Genomic DNA, 23,229 nt, shown 5'->3' on the forward strand with positions numbered 1-23,229 from the left:
AATTGTTTTTAGAATAGTACTTGGGGTTTCTATCATCATATTGGGGTTATTTAATGATTATTAGGAAAAAATAGAAGGATATAAAAAATGAAAGAATTTGTAAAAGAGAGTAAAGTGTAAGGTAACAAATAGTAGAGGGATGTTTCTGCAATCTTTATCAGAGTGTGGCGTATACTAAACGGAAGACTTGTGGCCGGTGTTGGTTCATTCGTTCAATGTGTGAGAGTCATCAACTAAATTGAGATACGATGATTCAATGTGTGAGAGTCAACAAATTCCTCGAATGGTTTTCTCCAATCTCTCTTGATTACAAGGCGCCTGAATTTGGTAATAATCCATGGGTTTTTTGGAAGCAAAATGAAGGATCTGAAATTAATAATAATAATTCATCTTCTGCTGCTGCTGCAGGTGAGTTACGTTTTTCTTTTTAATTGTAAAGACGAGAGATGAATTGATGAAAGAAATCTGCATTAATTATTTTCTAATATTTAAATAACTAACTACTGTAAATTGCACAGCGGATCTGGAGATCCACGACAGGATAATATCTGCGTTTTCTAATAATTGTAATTTCTTCTGGGCACTAGCCTTTGCTCAGTTCTGGGCACCTGTAACAACAATCGGCGGCAGACAACTACTCTCAACTTCTGGTCAACCGTTTGCCGTCTTGGATGATTCCAATGAGATGGCCAAGTATAGGATATATACTGAGAAGTACAAATATAATATCGACATGAATTATAAGCCTGACATTGAAGAAGCGGATCACACGATCATAAGCGGTGGACCTGCCACCGCATTTCTCAATCGTTTGCCGTATTTCACTCAGCTCCAATGGATTCAGGCAGAGTTTTTTCGTTATCGCAGGAGATTGAACTATTCTGTTATGCTTCCTATTTGTTTCCCTTCTCAAAGCACATGTATCGGTGTTCTCGAGTTTACTTTTCACCGTGAGCATTTCGTGGTCGGGAATGTGGTTTTAAGAACAATCAGGGCACTAAATGTATGTGTTTGGAGATTTCACAAAAAAATTCAAAGGAATTGCCTTTTTATTATATATTTTTATTCTTTTAAACCTAACCACCATCCATATGATCATTGCTAAACACATTTTGGTTTTAATTTACTTTCCTACTTCTCTTCATAGGAAGCTGGTCTGGATGTGATACCTGTACAAGATCTTATAACATACACGGTACGGCTTACAAATATGATTAATAGGTTATCCGCAATATCATCATTTGTGCTTCAAGTAAATTTCTATATACTAACAATAACTTGAATCTTCCCCCCCCCCCCCCCCCCCACCAAAAAATAAAAAATAAAAAAAAATAAAAAATGTGTTTTGTAACTATTGAAAATGAAAATCTTTTTCATTCTTTGTCATACTGTTAAATTCTGATGTTTGCAATTCTAAAACAGAATATAAAAGGTCTTAAACTTGCCAAGGAGGAGATCAAAGAGGCATTGAAGGTCGTTTGTGAATCACATAACTTAGCTCTTGCTCAGGTTTGGATGGATAAAAGTCGTGTGCTCTCATCATCTTCTTTGGAGGACACTCAAACAAAGCAATTATCGGCAGTTAAATTGACTGGTTATCGTAATGCGTTAGAACATTCATGTTTTGATGACTACTTTAGATTGTGTGATGTAATTCCTTATGGTATCACAGAAGAATTTGCTCGGGAGACGCTTCAAGATTATAAATCACGCTATTTCTCTAAGTTTCATTCAGATATGGTGGATGACTATAAAACATGTGCTCTTACAGTATGCTTGAGGAGTAATGACACTGGTGACTTAGATTATGTGTTTGAATTCGTATGGAAAATAAAATCGAACTATGTTAAACTTTTAAAGGCCATAATCTTAGCATTAAAAAGGTGTTTGCCAAGATTCAAGTTTGCTTCTGGTGTGGCATTAGGTAACGAATTAGATGTTATTTTTGCCCAGAGTGATACACAAAGTAAAACTGGTGAATCTGAAATATTCAAGATCTTTCAAGGAAAGAGATCATCACCAAAGCCAAAAGTACCTTCTAATTTAGTGTGCAAGACAACTCCAAAAGTACTAACTCTAGAAGATATTCAGAAACAATTTGGAAATACCATGAAAGAAGCTGCAGCAAACCTTAATGGTAATTAATGATTGTCTTCTATATTAAAATCACAACTTGTTTAACAATTTACCAAATGTTCTTTACTGCAGTACATGTATCCACGCTGAAACGTAAACTCAAAGAACATGGCATCACGGAGTTGCCAGGACCGAATTATATGAAGAGAAAGGCAAATGATTCATCCATTGTTCAAATCGACACAAATGAAGAAGACAATGGAGCAATTCAGGAGTCATCAACCATCCGTATAGACCAAAATACCCTGACTATAAAAGCAGAGCTTGAAGGTGATATGATTAAATTTAGTCTCTCTGTCTTGGAAGATATATTTTTGACTGTTGAGAAAGAAATTGGTAGGAGATTCAATTTGTGTCATGGGACTTATAAGCTTAAGTACCGTGATGGTGGAGATTGGATACTATTAAGATCTGATGAAGAAATGGATTATTGTATCGAAAGTTCTAGAAAATCGGATGCGGTTCGATTGCTTGTGGTGCGGCTATCTACACAACCAGTATACGGTCCTAGTTGTTCCATTGGAATCTATTTTAATCAATAAATGTATTTGTTTCCTTTATTTCTTTGCAGTTTTCATAACCTTTTCTTAATTTCAATCAAAAGCTTGCATTTTTATGTTTCATCGCGAATAATTAGCAATTTTCATGACCGGGTTACTTCTTTATTGCCAACTTCAAGAAATTACCAACTTCATTATTATTTATCCATAGCTATGACAAAATAATATGGCACGTCTACAACTCATAAAACGTGCAAATTGGGTAAAAATAAATGGAAACTGCGGATAACAAACATAAGAAATCAGAGTGTTAACAACATCAACTCAATTAAAGAACCGAATCGTGATACTAAACCCTTAACTATTACGTTTGTGGCCACTACTCTTGTTTGAAAGAGTACCCTATTTTCAGTTGTAATAATTCATTGACAAATTAGATTTTAATAATCTCATATTTTTACAGTTGTCCATAGTAATACCACCTATTTTCAGTTGTATTTGATCCAAACCCATATTATTATTATTATCATTATTATTATTATTATTATTATTATTATTATTATTATTACTCCATTGTGCTTTGATTTTTCAGGTCAAACTTACTACTTGTCCACATACTCTTTTTCATATGGAAATGTGAAATGTAGGAAATATACAAAGAATGTATAAAAAAAAGCATACCATCAAGATTCTTTGCAGCATCTTTAAGACTTCCTGCAACAAGTGGGTTGAAGAACCTCAAAACTTGGTAAAGTAGTCAACAGCTACTAACAAAAATTTTACCCCACCTTTGGCCGGTGGGAATGGACTAACAATATCCATCCCCACTTGTGAAAGGGCCAAGCCAAGGATATGGGGACTAGATCGTGTTTAGGGCTTTTGGGAACCGGTGCGTGAATTTGACAAGCTTCACATTTCTTGAGTTGTTCCGTTGCATCTCGGTGCATGGTGGGCCAGAAGTATCCGAGGTTCATCAATTTTGCAACCACCGTTCTTGGCCCAAAATGAGCTCCACATATCCCCTCGTGAACCTCTTTGATCAGATATTGACTTTGTTCGGGGCCTACACATCTCAGTAATGGTGCAAGGTAAGCCTTTTTATAAAGCGTTTCTCCTTGCAACACATACTGTCTTGATTTGATTCGAACCCTTTCAGCCTCAGTCTGGTCCAAAGGTAACTCACCATTCTTGAGGAACCTTTCTATGGGAGTCATTCAATTGGGACCTTCTTCAGTGATTACATCTTGAACCTCCAATTCTTGAATTGAAGGAGTTTTCAGCACTTCCACCAGTATTCTGGTGGATTCACCTCCAAAATTGGCATTGGTAACTGCCTTTTCATATTATTGTTTGATGGTTTTCTTGTTGCTTGATCAGGGTTATATGTTTCTAGTGCAGAAACAAAAACAAAATAATAATGTCAAATTCATTGTTATCTTTCAGTCAAAAATGTCAAAATGCTTGTAGTTGTATGTTTCATGGCGAATAGCAATTTTCATGACTGGATCGCTAAATTTGTATATAAAATAGCTATAAAGATATAACACGTTCTAAAAATTGCCAACTTATTTACTAATTATCTATAGCCATGACAAAATTATACGATCTACAACTCATAAAACATGCAAATTTGGTAAAAATAAATGAAAACTATGGATCCCATTCCTAAGTAGATCAGCCCTTGGGGTATACTTTAATGCCCAGGGTGTTAAAGCAGTTTAGGCATAGGTTAATGAGGGGAAACCACTCCTTTCATGGGTAAAGGGGCGTTAAAGGCAAGATGAGTTAAAATGTTAACGAACTATAAAATCCTCTACAATCACACATAATAATTTAAGAGTTGTTTTAAATTAAATTGAGGGGGTTAAGTGAGGTTAAAACATTTTCTTTAGGTGAGATAAAGTAAAAAGGATAAAGTGAGTGACGTGACGCCCACGTAGAGTTATGGGGTATGAATGTATACCCCATGACCAAGGGAAAAATTACTCCCATGAATTTGGTCATGTCGGTCTGACCCCAAAAATCAAACAATTTTATTTCTAAAGAAGAGTTAAGTGTAACTAAACAAATAGAAGAGCAATGTTTCTGGAATCTTTATCACAGAGTAGCGTAAATTACACCAAAGAATATTGGCCATTCCTATGAAATATGCAATAGGACTTCAAAATTTCCATTTTTCCAGATAAATTACTTTTGGGAATTGATTTGCAACTGAACCAATTTCTCAGCGGAAGTTTTGTCAATAGAATTATCACATAAGCAGTAATTGAGAACACAAATTACCCTGGTTTGGAAAGAGAAATGAATGAGGCATGCATGAGAGGGACTGAGACGGATCAAAGAACGACTCGGTACGATTATGAATAGTTTAAAGTTGTTCATGTATGCAATACCATTCAAAAAACAGAATCAAAGTATATAGATTATTGACCTTTCCAAAATAACCATCCATTTGCCCTTTAAGAGGAACCTCTAGGATCAGATATTGGTTGTGTAATTGGTTTCACACGCAATCGAACTACAATTTGATCTAATTTTCTCGAGCTTTTGATGCAATCACTCATTCCTTCATCAGATATTAATGATATCCAATCTCCATCATCATCAAGGTACTTGAGCTTATAAGTCCCCACATTCAACTTGAGCTTCATACCAATTTCCTTCTCCACATTTACAAAGGTTGCTTGCAAGATAGGGAGTTGAAACTTAATTATATCATCACCATACTCTGCTTTTATTGTCAAGGTACTTTTGCTCATGTTGACAATTGATGGGTCCGGAGTGGCTCCACTATCATCTTCTGTGTCAAGTGTTATAATGTTTGAATCTTTTGTCTTTCTCTTCACTGAGTTTGGCCCTGGCCATTCTGAGATGCCAAGAGCATTGCACTTGCGTTTAAGTGTAGATAACAAAACTACAACACAACATCAAGAAGACGATTTCTTAGAAATTTCATAGCTGAAATTGTAGTAAATAAACAGTTGGTATTAAGATTGTTAACATATACATCTGAAGGACTTGATTTCATCTCCATTATAATTTTGTAAAACAATCTGTGAGTCTTACAACAGAAGTTATCAATACCGTTAAGATTTTTTGCAGCTTCTTTCATGGTTTTTCCAAATTGTTTCTCAATGACTTCTCGAGGTAATAAGATTGTAGCTGTCTTGTATTTCCCCTCTGAAGGTGCTATGTTGTCCATGGTCATTGGTTTCTTTCCTTCTTCGAACGCTTTAGGCAATGGTGATGATCTTTTTCCTTGAAAAATCTTGATATTTTCATCATTACTGTCTTGATCATCATCGTCATTGTCTCTAGAACCCACAACAATAACATCTAATTCATCACCTAATTCTACACCATAAGCAAACTTGAAACTTGGCAAACATCTTTTTAATGTTAGGAGTAAGGCCTCTAACAAGACAACATAGTTTGAATGTTTTGGCCATATGAATTCAAATGCATAATCAAAATCACCGGTGTCATTACTCCTCAAGCATATTGCAAGAGCACTAATTTCGTCATCTTCTGGTACCAAATCCAACAACATATCATTAGACGTCAGAGAATCAGGAGAAAACTTAGAAATATAGCGGGATTTATAATCTTGAAGTGTTTGCAAGGGAAGTTCCCCGGTTTCCAGAGGATATACATCACACAAACTATAGTATTCCCCAAGATTCCAGAAAGACGGTCCTGGATGAACAATATTAAGATAACCAGTCAATTTGAGCGCTAATATTCGTTTCGTTTGAGGGTCCCCCAAAGAAGATGAAAAAGGCGCGATATTTCTATACTCATAAGGAATCCAAACTTGAGCCAGAGTTAAGTTATGCGATCCACAAACGATCTCTAGTGCCTTTGCAATCTCATCCCTAGCAGGTTTTAGACCATTTATAGTCTGTTTTACAATAAAGTATTTACAAACATCAAAATTCAAACAATATGACAAGGAACTGAAAAGGATTAGTACTAAGGTTATAAAACACAACATGATGATGCAACTATTAAATTAAATATTTAAGTTATTGTAGCTGAAACAAGTAGCCATTTAGTAAAATCACAAATGATTATGTTAGTTTGGGGCCCTTACCTTATACGGTATAAGCTCTTGGGTATGAGATGCATTTACACCGGCTTCCTGGAAAGAGAAATAGCAAATTACTAGATTAAATGACTTTAGCAAGGAGATGAATTATCTGTTGGTGCTTATATATAAAATTAAACACAGCCCCACAGTCGTATTCAGCTTATTTTTGTATCATTGCAATATTATTTTTATTTGTAAAATGTTTTGTGATAACTAAATTTACTTATATACGAAGAAAATAATAGTAAGTTGATTTTAGAAGCCTTATGTTTTGTGTATTGCACACTTAAATTTGTGTCCACAGATTTTAATTATTAAGAATCCAATCTTTTTCTGTATTATCTATAAAAATGTATTTTATTTTCACCTATTACTCTATTAGTGTAATGCCCATCCGACCAAGGTTGAGCGAAGGAACCATTCGAATCGTATTCATTTGAGTAAGATAAAGAAAACTAAGGTAAATCTTCACAAATCAGTATTCAGTCTCCACACGATTTTTTACGTGTGCTTAATTGCTTATTTTAGCTTTGTAAGTGAGCAGTTAACCTTGTTAATCTTACAAGGAGGCCACCTTGAGATCCCGTGTTGTCTGCATATTCGTTTCATTGTAGTTGGACAAACTGCAAAATAATAATAATAATATCATTCTTATTATCATTATTATTATTAATACTCCATTGTGCTTTGATTTTTCAGGTCAAACTTACTACTTGTCCACATATACTCTTTTTAATGTGGAAATGTGAAATGGATGGAATATACAAAGAATGTATAAAAGCATACCACCAAGATTCTTTGCAGCATCTTTAAGACTTCCTGCAAAATGTTGTTGAAGAACCTCAAAACTAATCAGTTTCTCAGCTTTCCCTTGGCTTCTTTTTGATCTCTTGGTTGTTTCAACGGTCTTTGATGGACCACAAATTTCATTCGGTCCCATAATCAATGGTCCTTCGTTTGATATTCCAGATTCTGACAGTTGAATTGACTGTATACATGAATTGATGACATCACTATTCAAAGATGCTCCTCTAATAACTTCAACAAATCTACCATCTTCCCCTATTTCTTCACCCGAAGCAACCTTAAAACTACGAAATTGTTGCTTCATTGAAGACAACAATGAGCCCAACAGTGTTTGCTGATCGTTATAGTCTACCATATTAGGAGGAAAAAAGAACTCCAATATATAGTCATCATCCCCAGTGTGAGTACTTCTCAAACATATAGCGAAAGACCCAACTAACCCGAACAAACGGGCATAATGTGCCAACGGGTATTCTGTTTTTCCAAAATGCGTTATATTTTCACAAACACACATACTACGGGTCCCAAAGGCCCGTCCGGCTACTCCTTGACCCTTTTGTAAGTGATGTTCTTTGCAAGCATCACGAAATCCCCACATGTGAGCATCATCAACATAAAAAGCTACATCAATAGTTGACATGCATACTTGGCCCATACAACTTCCATCAAAACTACTGCAGCTTTTCTTGAACCCACCACCATTGGCCAGGACACTTCGGTGTCTGCACGGGACCCACGTTTGAGCCAGGGGGAAATTATGAGTCTCACAGACCGCTGCCATCACCTCCAGGATTTCAGCTAAGGCTTGTTGTCGACTTCCATTACATGTCTGAGTTACAGAAAGCACCAAGTGAATATTGAGAAAATTGTAGGTGGAAAGAAAAGGGAAATACTCTAATTGACTATTATATCATGTTGCTGCTTACTTGGGTATTCGAAGAATCCAATATATTTGAGCTTCTTAAATTTACTGCCTGCAAAAAGTGAATTGTATAATATATTACTCAAACTAATGTTTAATAGAAATATCCAAGCAACATTGTTCGGATCAGTGTTATCCAACTTTTCAAATTAACATGATATGTAACTTTGACTTATATCTCATTTAAGTAGCTTGGATTATCATTTTACTAGGAATGGAAGTAGCCCAATTGCACAATTTTTTGGCATATAGAAAGATTTAGAATTTGAAGGAAAAAAATGTTTTGGGTAAGCCCAAACATACTGAAACCATCTTTTTTCAGCTAATTATTCTGGTAAGGAATTGATAATCAGAAAACGCAGCAAAGAAAAGAACATAGAACGTATTGCCAACTAGCAAATATTATTAATCAGAAAATCTACCTTAAAAAACTGATTACAAAGAGTATTTATAAGAATTAGATGACTCCTAATTCTACTCAAACTCAAACACAAACTATCTTTATCTAATATACTTGAATAGATAAACTAACATGTTTATTTATTCCTTAATATTAGAACGAGTTTGATTATGACTCGAACTCTCGGTTTGGCCCAGCTCACCGAAACCGGTTCGATAATTCCCAACATTCACCCCCTGAATTTCTGAACCGTATTCGGGAGTTCTTCAATTCCAAGTAAATCTCTCATTTCCTTGAACTTGATTTTTGCAAGTGCCTTCGTTAGTATATCAGCTCGTTGCTCGCTTCCGCTGATGTGAACAACATCTACTTCTTCGGCTTCAAAACATTCTCGAATAAAATGATAACGAGACTTTATATGCTTGGTTCTTTTGTGGAACACGGGATTCTTGACGAGTGCAATAGCCGAGGTATTGTCAATGTAAAGATTTACTCTTTGAGGCGGTTCACCCAACAACTCACTTAGTAACTCGCGAAACCATACCGCCTAACATGCTGCTTCTGTAGCAGCCATATACTCGGCCTCACAAGACGAGAGGGCCACGGTTCCTTGCTTCTGCGAACACCATGAAACCGGCTTGTTTCCAAAATAAAATATATGTCCCGATGTGCTTCGACCGTCATCCGGGTCAATATTATGACTACTATCACAAAAACCAACAAGCCTCGTCGTTCCTCCTCGTTCATACTTTATCCCGAACCCAACAGTTCCTTTTACATACCTCAGAATCTGTTTTATAGCTGACCCGTGAGACTCTCGTGGACTTTGCATGTACCGACTCACCACCCCAACCGAGTATGCGAGATCGGGTCGAGTGTGAAGTAAATATCTAAGGCAGCCGACAACTTTTCGGTATTCGGTTGGATCGATCTCGGCTTCATCTTCAGCTTTCGAAAACTGCAACCCGGACTCCATAGGAACGAGAGTCGGGTTATTCGGTTCCATCCCGGTTTGAGCCAAAATCTTCCTCGCATAAGCCTCCTGCTTAATTTTAATTCCACCTTGCTCTTGTGAAACCTCGATTCCGAGGTAATACGTTAATTTTCCGAGGTCTGACATCTCGAACTTAGACGCTATTCCTTTCTTGAACTCGTTAATAATGCTCAAACTCGTCCCTGTTACAAATAAATCATCAACATAAACAACAACAATTAGTAAATGTTTTCCGCCTGTCTTGCGGTACACCGACTGTTCTTTTGAGCAACGAACGAACTTCATATCTTTTAATATATGATCCAACTTGGTATTCCAAGCTCTCGGTGCTTGTCTCAACCCGTACAAGGCTTTAAACAACTTATAAACCTTGTATTCCTCACACCGTTTTTCAAAGCCTTCCGGTTGAGACACGTACACGTCTTCTTTTAACTCGCCGTGTAAAAACGCGGTTTTCACGTCTAGATGGTGAATTTCCCATTCGTTGGCAGCCGATAAAGCATTCAATAAGCGAATGGTCTCGATACGGGCCACGGGTGCAAATATCTCATCAAAATCAACACCATGCTGCTAAACATACCCTTTCGCCACCAAACGGGCCTTGTGCTTATTTATTGTACCATCTGCATTTCTTTTAACCTTAAATATCCATTTCACCCCTATAACTTTAGCACCTTTTGGTGGCTCGACTAGCCTCCAAGTTCCGTTCTTTGTAATGGAGTCAATTTCAGCTTGCATAGCTTTCATCCACTCGCTCTTTTTCCTCGCTTCGTCATAACAATTTGGCTCTTCATCTGTCGTAAGCCAAAGTTCATCATAGTCGAGGTCCACGTGTAGGACATAATCGTCCAGTTTTCGGGGTAAAATAAGAACTCGATCAGATCTTCTTAGTCCAGTTTGACCCATATTTTGTGTCGTTTGGGCTGGAACCTAAACCATTTGGGCTGGGGACAGAACTGACTGAGCTGAAAATGGGTTTGTTTGGGATGTGTCTAATGCTGCAGAGTTCGGTGTGCCCATATTGTCACCTGCTTCATAATGGGCTGAACTACCCTCAGTTTGGGTTGGGCTATCAGCATCTATTGTCGGTTCGGCTGTTGAGTACTCGTCTATGGTAACATTTAATGGCCCGGAACCCATGGAAAATGTATTTCCCCAGACCATAGTGAACATACCTGGGTTTCCATACTCGTCTTTGCTTGATTTCTCCCAATTCCACCCGACACCTTCATTAAAAATCACGTCTCGACTCACGTGTATTTTACGAGTTCTCGGGTTATATAAACGATATGCCTTCGATCCTGGTTCAGTTCCGAGGTGAACTAATGGGATGGAACGATCGTCTAATTTCATTAAATTTGCCGCTTCCACTTTTGCATAAGCCACACACCCAAATACTTTTATATGTTTAACACTCGGTTTTCTTCCGTTTAACCTTTCGTAGGGTGTTTGATTAAGTAAAGCCCGGGTTGGAACTCGGTTTATTAGGTATGTTGCATGACGGGCCGCTTCCCCCCCACAAATAATTTGGAACTTGTAACGCCTTCATAATACTTCGAGTCATCTCCATAAGTGTTCGATTTCGACGTTCCACCACGCCATTCTGTTGGGGCGTATATGGCGCAGTGAGATGTCGGTTCACTCCATTGTCTTCACAAAAACCTCGAAACTCATGAGAAGTAAATTCTCCTCCCCTATCTGTTCGGAGTGTTTTAATCGCCTTTTCGGTTTCTTTCTCGACAAGAGCTTTAAATTTTTTAAACTTCTCGAACGCGTCACTCTTTTCCTTCAACAGAATAATCCACATATATCGTGAAAAATCATCTATTAAGACAAAAATATACTTGTTACCTCCGAGTGTTGTCGGTGTTATTGGCCCACATAAGTCTCCATGTATTAGTTCTAGAACCCGAGTAGCTCAATATGAGGTTGCGTTCTGGAAGGCATTTCTCGTTTGCTTTCCCACCAAGCACGACTCACATAATTTCTCTTCATATTGGATATTTGGCAACCCATGTACCATCTGCTTTTTCACCATGGAATTTAGTTTGTTAAAACTAATATGACCGAGACGTGCATGCCACCTCCACGTGTCTCTCTCAATCACTGGCATTAAGCAAACCGGGCTTCCAACCTTCAACTTTATCTTGTAGAGCCGATTACTCGATCTTGTTACTTTCATCAACAATCGACCCTCGGTATCGTGCATCGTTCGAAACTCATTCTTCATCTGAACATCGCATCCCGACTCGGTTGCTTGTCCAAGACTGATTATATTACTTTTTAGATCAGGTATGTAATATATTTCAGTCATTAACCTATGTTCACCTGATTTTTCTTGGAAAAGTATCGACCCTTTCCCCTTAATCTCAACGCACGACCCGTCGCCAAACCTAACTTTACCAGTTATTCGTTCGTTCAACTCCGAGAAAAACTCACGATTTCCCGTCATATGATTACTAGCCCCATTATCCAAATACCAAACATCTACCATCTTGGTGTCGTTTTCATATCGATCCGGCCTTAAACGCTCCTCGTTCAAGTGGACCGTTTCATGCATATAAACGACCCCGTCGGCTTTTTCGGTTTCAGCTACGTTCGCCTCCTGTTGTTTTGGTGGTTTTCGGTCCGGACACATTGACAGTAAGTGTCCGAGTTGGTCGCATCTGTAACATTGCACCTTGGACCGATCTTTCCTAGGTTTGACTGTTCCTGAGCTCGAACCAGCCTCGTTATTAACCCGTTCTCAGTCTTGACTACCATGCCTACCACGTCCACGACCCCGGTTCCCATAACTACCTCTTCCTCGACCCCGAACATTATCGCCTTTTCGGTTATTATACGAGTCGGACCTGCCCAGCATGAGCCTCCCGTCCGCATGTAGTTCTTCGTTACCGATTCGTTCCTCGTAAGCCTTCAATCGACCGACCACATCTTCATACCCAACTTCCTTCAAATTAACTGTTTGTTCAATTGAAGCAACAATGTGAATATACCTTCGGGGAAGGCTAGTAAGAAACTTCTTGACGAGCTTCGTCTCATCCACAACCTCACCAAGTGATGCAGATCTTGAAGCAAGACAGGACAACCTGTTGGAATATTCATCTATAGTTTCTGTCTCCTTCATTCTCATGTTGTCAAGTTCTTGAGTTAGGGTTTGTAACCGAGCCTCCCTTACTCGATCAGCACCCATGTGACGAGTTTTAAGTGCCGCCCACATCTCCTTGGCGGTAGCCATGTTCCCGACTTGCATTACCTGATCTTCCGGAATTGCTTGAAATAAGAGAGCAACAGCCAAACTATTCTTTTTGGCATCTTGCACACCGGGATCAATTGCTTCCCAAACCCCGTGTACATTAAAAATCGCTCTCATCTTCATAGCCCACACGGTGTAATTAATCGAGTTTAACATCGGGTTCTGAAGGGTTGGTGTCGCACCTTCCTTCGAACCACCTGATGATGAACTTGTTTCAACCATATTGAACTTGCCTCTTCGACTGTACTTCTGACTAAACGACTTCGGTGTTGGTGGCTCTGGATCCAGAACGTGACTTTAAACTCTAGTCACACTGCAGCTACTCTCTTAACCCAACTTCGGACGTCTCCTCTGTTGAATCTCCAAAGCAGCAGGTCTTGATCAGAACTATGCTCTGATACCAATTCTGGTAAGGAATTGATAATCAGAAAACGCAGCAAAGAAAAGAACACAGAACGTATTGCCAACTTGCAAATATTATTAATCAGAAAATCTACCTTAAAAAACTGATTACAAAGAGTATTTATAAGAATTAGATGACTCCTAATTCTACTCAAACTCAAACACAAACTATCTTTATCTAATATACTTGAATAGATAAAACTAACATGTTTATTTATTCCTTAATATTAGAACGAGTTTGATTATGACTCGAACTCTCGGTTTGGCCCAGCTCACCGAAACCGCTTCGATAATTCCCAACAATTATAAGCATATAAAGAAGCAAGTGGAACAACCAACCTCAAGTGCCATGCAGACTTGATCAACCTGAGGAGCATAATTTATCTTTTGCGTAGTCAATACCAACTCTAGCACACCAACACATGATTGCCCGGAAGGTTCAAACACAGGCAAAGCTAAGGTTCCACGAACATCATAACTCAGAGCATGATTAAGCCGTTGGTATTCTTTATCTGAATAATATTGCACATTTGGAGTCCACTCTGGAAGCTTATGTTTGAAAACCCGACCCGGAAGCTCAATACCTTCATTAGTTTCACCATCAAGAGAGAACACGTACATTAAAGAAGCCATTCTGTATTGATGAAGCCCGGTGCAATTTGGGTCAAGAACGAAAGGTTGACCGGATGTTGTGAGCACAATACGGCCCTTGTTCATAACCGGAGCCCAAACCTGAGCTAGAACATGTTTTTCACCCAATTCTATAAAGTAACGAAGCGCCATTGCCATTCTTTCCTTGATTGTACATGTTGCATCTTGATATTCAGGTGGATTCACCTCCAAAATTGGCATTGGTAACTGCCTGTTCATATTATTGTTTGATGGTTTTCTGGTCTCTTGATCAGGGTCATCTGTTTCTAGTGCAAAAACATGAAGAAATTTTGTTTTTAGAAAAAAAAGTCACATTCATTTTATATATCTTTCAGTTATTTCAACACCCAATATCTTGAATAACCCAACCCGTAAACATTCCCTGGGCAAACTTTAAATTGTGAAAGTATAGGAAAGATAAAAGGTGGAACTTGTTAAGACTTGACACTTGTAAGAGTGTGTTTGGTTCATGATAGGGATCAATTCGAGATGGTCAATCTCCAAGATAGTTAATCCGTTTTGTGATCAAGCTCCAAAGAAATAAGAGAAACTTCAATATATTTTCTTCTTCATATTAAACAAACAATAAGGCCTTAAAAACTTGAAGAGATGAACGTGAATATGCAAAGAACCAATAGAACATGGAACCTAACGCAACTAACCCACTAATGCACTACTTCAAAGGAAAACGTGGATAATTCATGTATTCAGCATGTATCAGCTCACATAATTCAGTGGAACTGGAATTTGAATTTCATCTCTAAATGTGTTTGGTTCGCACATTGTTGTCGCCACGACATTCTAGTCACAATTGCTACCACCCCCGCCTGCAAGCGCCACTGCTGTGGTGGTGGCCGGGGCAGTTGCAATGGGTGACCAAAGCGTCCACGGTGTTTGGGTGGGGGTCGGGGTGGCTGTGGTGGTAGATTTATGGTTGTTTTTGAATTTTTTCACTCAAATTCATTACCACTTCAAAAATTCTCTTATAGATTCCGATTTCTTTAAATTTCAATTCCAAATTCCTATTCCTTTGACAATGCAAGTTTCAATTCATTCGAGAAAGTTCTATAAACCAAACGGGACCTAAGAATTGAAATACCGCATTTGAAGACTACAAAGGCACAGCTTGTCTCAAAACACCAAATACATAATAGGCATAAAGGCTCCACAAAATCAATATTAATTTACATCAAGTTTATAATGCAACTTTTACCAAAAACTAAATCAGAACTGTTTATAAACTCAATTTACTTGTGGAAAATAACCTGAAAGAAGTCGGTGAGCAGCATCAGAAGAGATCAACGTGTCGTTTCCGGCAGCCTGATTACCGTCAACATCACAGTCGTTGAGTTCATAGTTTGTATTGTTATCATCTGATAAAACCAAGAGAGGAGATAAAGATTGCTCAGGTGCTGATAAAACAAACGAGGGTGATGGGTCTGATGAGAACATCAACCATTGATCATCATCGAAACTCCAAAAATCATCAAGGTCGAAATCCATCATCGGTTCCGTTGCCGGCTGCTCCATTATATAAATATATATTATTTAACCACTTATCTTCTTCTTCTTCTGCTTCAAGCATTATAGAAATTTTTTTCTCTGATTTTCTGATAGTGGGTTTTTTGTTTTTTTCTTTTTATATATCGATCTTTGACCTGTCACTTGTCCTCGATCACTATCCTTGTTTTTATTTATTTATTGTCTTCCTTTTTTAACGGTTTGAGTCACTTTAACCAAACTGACTATCTGAGTACTATACCCAAATTTATGACATTCGGTCCAGATTTTCATTTTTTATCTACTTCAGTTTTTGGCTAACTTAGTTGGATTTTTGAAAACAACAATAATAATAATAAGAGAAACTGCGGTTTTTGTCCTGTGGTTTGTTTAAATCTGTGGTTTTAGTCCAATAGTTTCAAAGTTGTGATTTTCGTCCTTGTGGTTTCATTTCACTTGCAATAAAACCCAAATTCATTAACCCTGTTAAGTCTAGTCGTTAAACCCATCAACGTGCCCTTCACGTGAGGTGCAGTTTTGTCATTTTTCTCTCCAAGTAAACTTCAATCCTAATTCGCAAGCCCCCTCACGTGAAAGCCTGAGGTGTATTGGGGGGGGGGGGGGATGACAAAAGTGCCCCTCACGTGAAGGGGACGCCGATGAGTGTAATTGGTAAGAACTGGGAAAAGACATGTCTACCCCTGACTTAACGATTAAATTAACGGAGTTAGTGATTTGGATGTAATTGGCCAGAGCTGAAAAACGTGGAGGGTCCATATGCAAAAAATAAACTTTTTGAACTAAATTCGCATTATTTGTCAAACCACATGGACGGAAATGACACTTTACTCTAATAAATTGATTAATTCAACCCGTCGCTAAAATTATACAAGTAAAATTAAAAAAATAATAATAAATATATACATTTAATATGTTGCTAATTTATAAGTTAAAAAATGTATTTATATAGCGTTGCTAAATAAACCACCGTCAATCCTTGTCACTAAAATAATATATTTGATGGTATTCGTGTGGCTAAAGTGTTGGTAATTTTTCTATCATCGAGTATTCAAGTTATTTGGGGTAATCGAATTTATGTGGATATAGAATGATAAGTCATTATAACGGGTATGAGTCAGAAGATGTGAAGTACATTCTCATTCAACTTTGTTACGACTAACCGGAACAAAAGAGTTAAATTTATAAGGCTATGTGTAGTAGAGGGGCTACAAATGGGGGTGAATTGTAACACGTGGTGTCCAGTCAGTAATGAGTAGAAATTTGTTTTTAGGGTGTAATGGTGGGCTACAAATTGGGCCAACGGTATCTTTTTTTTATTTTTTTTTATAATTAAACTAAACAAATAAAAACCAATTTATTTAAATAATTAAATAAAAATGCATTAAAATTAAAAAGAAATATAAAAAAATACATAACTAAAAAAAATACATAACTAAAAAAAATATAACTAAAAAAAATACTAATATCCATAATATTCGCGCATTTTTTCGACTCGTCGTCGTTGCAACAATGCGGCCTCTTCGTGTGACCCGACCAGTTTGAGGGTATTCGTATTATTTACTCATTTCCCGCAACTCCATCATAGCGGCAATCTTTTCGTGTTGTTTGTTGGTTTCTCTCATGGTATCGTTGAGTTCCTCGACAAACTATTCGTGTTTTTTGATCATTTCTGTCATGATAACGGTGAGTTCCACGAGTTTCGGTTGGTTCGGGTTGTTTGCAGGATTCATTTTGCTAGATTATTTGAAGAAGGTGTATGTTTATATAGATGTGAAATAGAGAAGAAGGATATGAAATGGATATGAAATGCAGAAGAAGGTTTATGTTTATATAGATATATAAATATATTGTTTTAATTATTTATTTTTTTTATTTTTGACCGTTGTCAAACGGTCAAATTAATAAAATATTATTATTTTCTCACAAGTTAGGCGACAATAACAATCCGCCCCCGCCTATTTTCGCCCAAAAATTGCCGAAGGGGGCGGTGTTCTAGCCCCTTCGTGCCCAAAAGTCGCACAAACTCACGCCCACCACATATAGCCTAAGGGGTAATGTCCCTAAACCATGTGGATTCATGGTTTGGGCTGATAAAGCCAAGGATATATGGTCCAAGGATAAAGCCCATGGCTCATCCTAAAATGCATTAACTTTTCATAAACTAAAGAATTTTGTGCATAAAAAAATATTTTCATAGATAGAGGTGAACAAATCGGGTTTTTCAAATACCCGGGTTCGGGTATGATCGGGTATTGTAAAATCGGGTATTGGTAAAAACCGGGTCGGGTTCGGGTCCGGGTATTGCCTCTAAAAACCATACCCTATGCATCGGGTTCGGGTCGGGTATAGAACCGGGTATTCTGAAACTGGGTATTTGAATACCCTATTTTCGGGTATTGAAAAAACCTTATTTGTGGGTTATTTTTGGCGTTTTTCCGGGTATAGATTGGATTTTTTTAAAAAGGTTTCGCTTTTCAGGGGTATTTTTCGGGTATACATCGGGTATTTGAAATACCCGGTTTCGGGTATTGGAAAAACCCGGTTCCGGGTATGGAACCGATTCAGGTTTTCGGGTATTACCGGGTACAAATCGGTTCGGGTTCGGGTTATAGTACCGAAATGCATACTCTATCCGTACCTTACGGGTAGGGTCGGGTATTAAAAAAACCGGTTCCGGTTTTTATTTCGGGTTCGGTTCCGGATTCGGGTTTTTTGTACACCTCTAAATGAGCCTACCAACCGTTAGGTCATCTTTCTCATCATAACTCTTACAGTAAGCACATAGACAATCGAAAAATCTGATCTTTAGTTTCACTCGTTTTTTTCTCATCTCAAGTGCTATGTATCAACCGACAATAACTAAAGAGGCCTCTTAGGGGCAGCATTATCTTTGTTTATGGGTAGAGGAACACAAAAAAACGACGGGAAATTAAATTTTGACCTACTGAACAGAAAGTTGAGGGGTAGCAGATGCTACCCTTACGTATATGGCAGATCCGCCCCTGAGATTTTCCGAGGAAAAAAGATCATCATCACTTATGCCGAAACCAATGGATGAAGGAACCAAACCATTGACTTTGCATTACGTAACACCTTCTGAGGTGACATGCAAGACAACTCAAAGATTATTACCTAGAGAAGAGGGTATTTGGGATTGCTTCTTAAAAGTGTTTTTTGCTTTTTGGAGAGGCAAAATGCCCCTCTAAAAGCACCTAAAAACACCAAATTGAGAAACAATTTGGAAATACCATGAAAGATGCTGCAAAAACCTTAATGGTAATTAGTGTTAATCTTATATTTTAAAATCACACCTTACAAACAACTTTAGGGTCAAGTTATTCTACAAGAGATAACAAAAATAAGAAGGATTTGTAGCCACACAAAAAAACCTCTTAATTTAAAAAAAAAATAAATAAAAAAATCATAACTTAAAATTAATAAAAAAACGAAAAAATAAAAACAAAAAAATATTTCCACCGTCTTTTCCGTTCTAAAAAAAAAGAAAAAAGAAAACACAATGGTGAGTGAAAAAGGTCGTTGTGTCTTTTTGTTTATAACTGTGTTTTGTGTTTATTTTCGTTATTAATTGTGTCTTTTTTCTTTAACATTGTGTCTTTTTTTTTATATTGTGTTATATTACTCAACACTGTGCTATATTTTGTTTGGTATTGTGTTATATTTTGCGATCTATTGTGTCTTTTGATCATTTTCGTCATTGTGTCTTCGATCTTTGCATTGTGTCTTTTCGTCAAATTTTTTTGTATTGTTTTTATTTTGTTCTTGAACGGGAATGATGGCGGAAACATTTTAGTTTTTTAAATTTTTTTGTTTTTTATTTATATTTTGAGTTATGATTTTTTATTATTTTTTTTAATTTACTTTTAAGTGGTTTTTGTGTGGTCACAAATCCTTCTCACGTTTTTCATTCTTGTCTCCCTTTGTATTTTAACTTTACCAACAACTTTAATACCAATTGTGCTTTTACTATACTTTTGACATGTGAAACGATTATGAAATCTTCTTTCTTTTTGTAGGGGTATGGTACTAAACCCGGTTTTACGACCCTAAATTTATTATGTTTGGCTTATTTTATTATATGGACTAATACAATGTTATTGGGCTGAGGGGGTTTTGTGGAGGTAACCCTAACTGGGCTAGGCCCATTAGGGTACCATGATGGTGGCCATGAGGCTCTCTATATAAGGAGGTCTCCACCTCCTTATTAAAGGGTCATGCTCAATAAGAGCCACCACCATATTTTTGTGTCTGTAAACAAGAGATCCTTGAGATTTCTTAGCAGTCACCTCCACACCCCCGAAAAGCCATTGCAGGTCGCAAGCAGCCGGAGGCGAAGATCAAGGCGTGGTTCGTTCATCTCGAAATCCGTGGAAACATTCGTCATGGATCAGGTCAGATTCGTTTCATGTTTCGACATTGGCGCCATCCGTGGGACGGCAACGAACTACCCTTCGATCTTCGTCTCGGCTGTCAGATCTCTCCCAGGAAAAACCCAGATCTGGAAGTTTACAGAAAAATGCTTCAAGGCTTGTTCTATTAAAGCTCAAAAAGATCCATAGATCTAAAAGAGGCTTCCAGATCTGTGTAAAAGGAAACTACCTGATTCGAATGATCAAGCCTCCGGATCTGTGATGGTTTTAAATCCGCTCCGAGCTTCAGATCTATCTAGATCTGATTTACAGATCTAGATCTAGGTTACAGACCTGGATTTTAGGTTTAAAATTGCAGATCTAACTCTCAAATTGTAGATCCAAAAATTACCATACTTCCGCCGCCATGTACGCGCGCCCGCGGATTCTCACTCCGCAGCCATGCATGTGCCGCCGCGGGAACCACCATGTGGGTTTCGCGCAAAAGACCTCCACCATGTGGGTTTTGCGCAGAAGACTGCCACCACGCATGCTCGCCAGCGGGTCACCATTCCGCCGACATGCGTGAGCGCCCGTGGAAACCACCGCGGAAAACACCATGTGGGTTTTGCGAAAAAGACCTCCGCCATGCACGCGCGCCCGCGAGTCACCACTCCGTCGCCATGCATGCGCACATCAGGCTAAGCGCCAAACTTAAAGGTTGGGAATCCTCATAAACCCATCAGGCCAAGCGCCAAACTTAAAGGTTGGGAATCCTCATAAACCCATCAGGCCAAGCGCCAAACTTAAAGGTTGGGAATCCTTAAACCCATCAGGCCAAGCGCCAAACTTAAAGGTTGGGAATCCTCATAAACCCATCAGGCCAAGCGCCAAACTTAAAGGTTGGGAATCCTCAAAAACCCATCAGGCCAAGTGCCAAACTTAAAGGTTGGGAATCCTTAAACCCATCAGGCCAAGTGCCAAACTTAAAGGTTAGGAATCCTCATAAACCCATAAGGCCATGCGCCAAACTTAAAGGTTGGGAATCCTCATAAACCCATACGGCTTCGCGCCGAATACAAGACCGAACGCGGCTCCGCTCCGTTCAACATGCGCACCACCATGATGCTTGAGCGCAGTCGCATATCACATGCTCATGCACCACATAGGCTCACGCATCACATATGCTCACGCATCACATATGCTCACGCATATTACATATGCTTACGCATCACATGCTCACGCATATCACATATGCCCACGCGTATCACATACTCACGCACCATATATGCTCACGCATATCACATCTGCGCGTGGCGCATCTGCGCGTGGCACATATCACATGCTCACGCATCATATATGCTCACGCATATCGCATCCGCGCGTGGCGCATATTACATATGCTTGCGCATATCACATCTGCGCATGAAACATCTGCGCATCACAAAGCCAAAGCCTATGCGCAAGCGCATGAAACATCTGCGCATGACACACATCCTACGCGCACGCGCATGCAACATCTGCGCGTGGCGCATGGCACAGCCCACGCGCGCGCGCATGCAACATCTGCGCGTGGCACATGGCACAGTCTACGCGCACGCGCATGCAACAACTGCGCGTGGCGCACGACACAAAGCCAAAGCCTATGCGCAAGCGACACAACAAATGAGGAGTCTAATCCAAATCAGGATAAGGACAACCTTATTTAGCAGCAATGAACTAGGGGACTATCGTGGTATACCACCACTGCATTATTGCGATGGAAGACATCCGAATCTTAGGGCGGGAGCCTAACAATATCCCAAACGGCCACGCGCTAATGTTCGGCTACGAGTCGCACAAGCACCTATAACATTATTACTATCTGGCCGTTTGTGCCTCCATTATTATTTTGAAGACAAGCCGGGATAGTCATCCTGCGCAGAAGAGGCCCTTGTGGGCCAGTCATTATCATCATATTATAGCTCATAAGCCGCAACTCACGCAAGCTTCATTATTCTTATAGCTCGTAAGTCGCCTCACGCGCAAGCTTCATTATTTTTATAGCTCGTAAGTCGCCTCACGCGCAGGCTTTATTATTCTCAGATCCGTAAGTCGCCTCTCGCGCGCAGGCTTTATTATTCTCAGATCCGTAAGTCGCCTCGCGCGCAGGCTTTATTATTCTTATAGCTCGTAAGTCGCCTCACGCGCAGGCTTTATTATTCTCAGATCCGTAAGTCGCCTCTCGCGCGCATGCTTTATTATTCTCAGATCCGTAAGTCGTCTCGCGCGCAGGCTTTATTATTCTTATAGCTCGTAAGTCGCCTCACGCGCATGCTTTATTATTCTCAGATCCGTAAGTCGCCTCTCGCGCGCAGGCTTTATTATTCTCAGATCCGTAAGTCGCCTCGCGCGCAGGCTTTATTATTCTTATAGCTCGTAAGTCGCCTCACGCGCAGGCTTTATTATTCTTATAGCTCGTAAGTCGCCTCGCGCGCAGGCTTTATTATTCTCATAGATCCGTAAGTCGCCTCGCGCGCAGGCTTTATTATTCTCATAGCTCGAAAGCTGCCTCGCGCGCAAGTTATGTTACATTATTATCAAGATGCGCTCTATCTTTTATCAGGCCTCGCGCCACTATTGTTATGATGCGTGCTATATCTTATTCATGCCAGGGCACCATCATTATCATAAGGACCACAACATGTCACCATCATGAAGAAAACCTCTCAAAACTCAAAGACAATAAAGACAAGGCCGAAGAAAAGGGAAAAAAACCGCCTCATGCCCTAACACACCTCATAAAGTCCAGCGCTCCACCTAGACGCTTGCGCGCCCAGGAGCAACGCTGGACTTGGGGGGCTTGTAGGGGTATGGTACTAAACCCGGTTTTACGACCCTAAATTTATTATGTTTGGCTTATTTTATTATATGGACTAATACAATGTTATTGGGCTGAGGGGGTTTTGTGGAGGTAACCCTAATTAGGCTAGGCCCATTAGGGTACCATGATGGTGGCCATGAGGCTCTCTATATAAGGAGGTCTCCACCTCCTTATTAAAGGGTCATGCTCAATAAGAGCCACCACCACTTTTTTGTGTCTGTAAACAAGAGATCCTTGAGATTTCTTAGCAGTCACCTCCACACCCCCGAAAAGCCATTGCAGGTCTCAAGCAGCCGGAGAAGAAGATCAAGACGTGGTTC

At 39.0% G+C, this 23,229-nt stretch overlaps 2 protein-coding genes across 2 annotated transcripts; one reads left to right on the plus strand and one right to left on the minus strand.

Annotated features, from left to right (window-relative positions):
* The first annotated feature begins 248 nt into the window (after positions 1-248).
* LOC143619222 (protein NLP7-like) lies at positions 249-3,020 on the plus strand. The gene is made up of 5 exons (XM_077091203.1): positions 249-408; positions 519-1,003; positions 1,148-1,252; positions 1,423-2,137; positions 2,209-3,020. The coding sequence occupies exons 1-5, from the start codon at positions 249-251 to the stop codon at positions 2,676-2,678; spliced, it is 1,935 nt and encodes a 644-aa protein (XP_076947318.1). The 3' UTR covers positions 2,679-3,020.
* Positions 3,021-4,942: 1,922 nt separating this feature from the next.
* LOC143619347 (protein NLP6-like) lies at positions 4,943-15,752 on the minus strand. The gene is made up of 8 exons (XM_077091297.1): positions 15,424-15,752; positions 13,847-14,418; positions 8,460-8,507; positions 7,513-8,362; positions 7,276-7,349; positions 6,730-6,777; positions 5,721-6,537; positions 4,943-5,550 (listed from the first exon to the last, which is right to left on the minus strand). The coding sequence occupies exons 1-8, from the start codon at positions 15,686-15,688 to the stop codon at positions 5,096-5,098; spliced, it is 3,129 nt and encodes a 1,042-aa protein (XP_076947412.1). The 5' UTR covers positions 15,689-15,752; the 3' UTR covers positions 4,943-5,095.
* Between the last annotated feature and the right edge of the window lie 7,477 nt (positions 15,753-23,229).

Source organism: Bidens hawaiensis, unplaced genomic scaffold (assembly GCF_021521415.1).
Source record: "Bidens hawaiensis isolate Kalapana, Puna unplaced genomic scaffold, B.hawaiensis_p1.1 tig00002423_1, whole genome shotgun sequence".
Classification (NCBI taxonomy): domain Eukaryota; kingdom Viridiplantae; phylum Streptophyta; class Magnoliopsida; order Asterales; family Asteraceae; genus Bidens; species Bidens hawaiensis.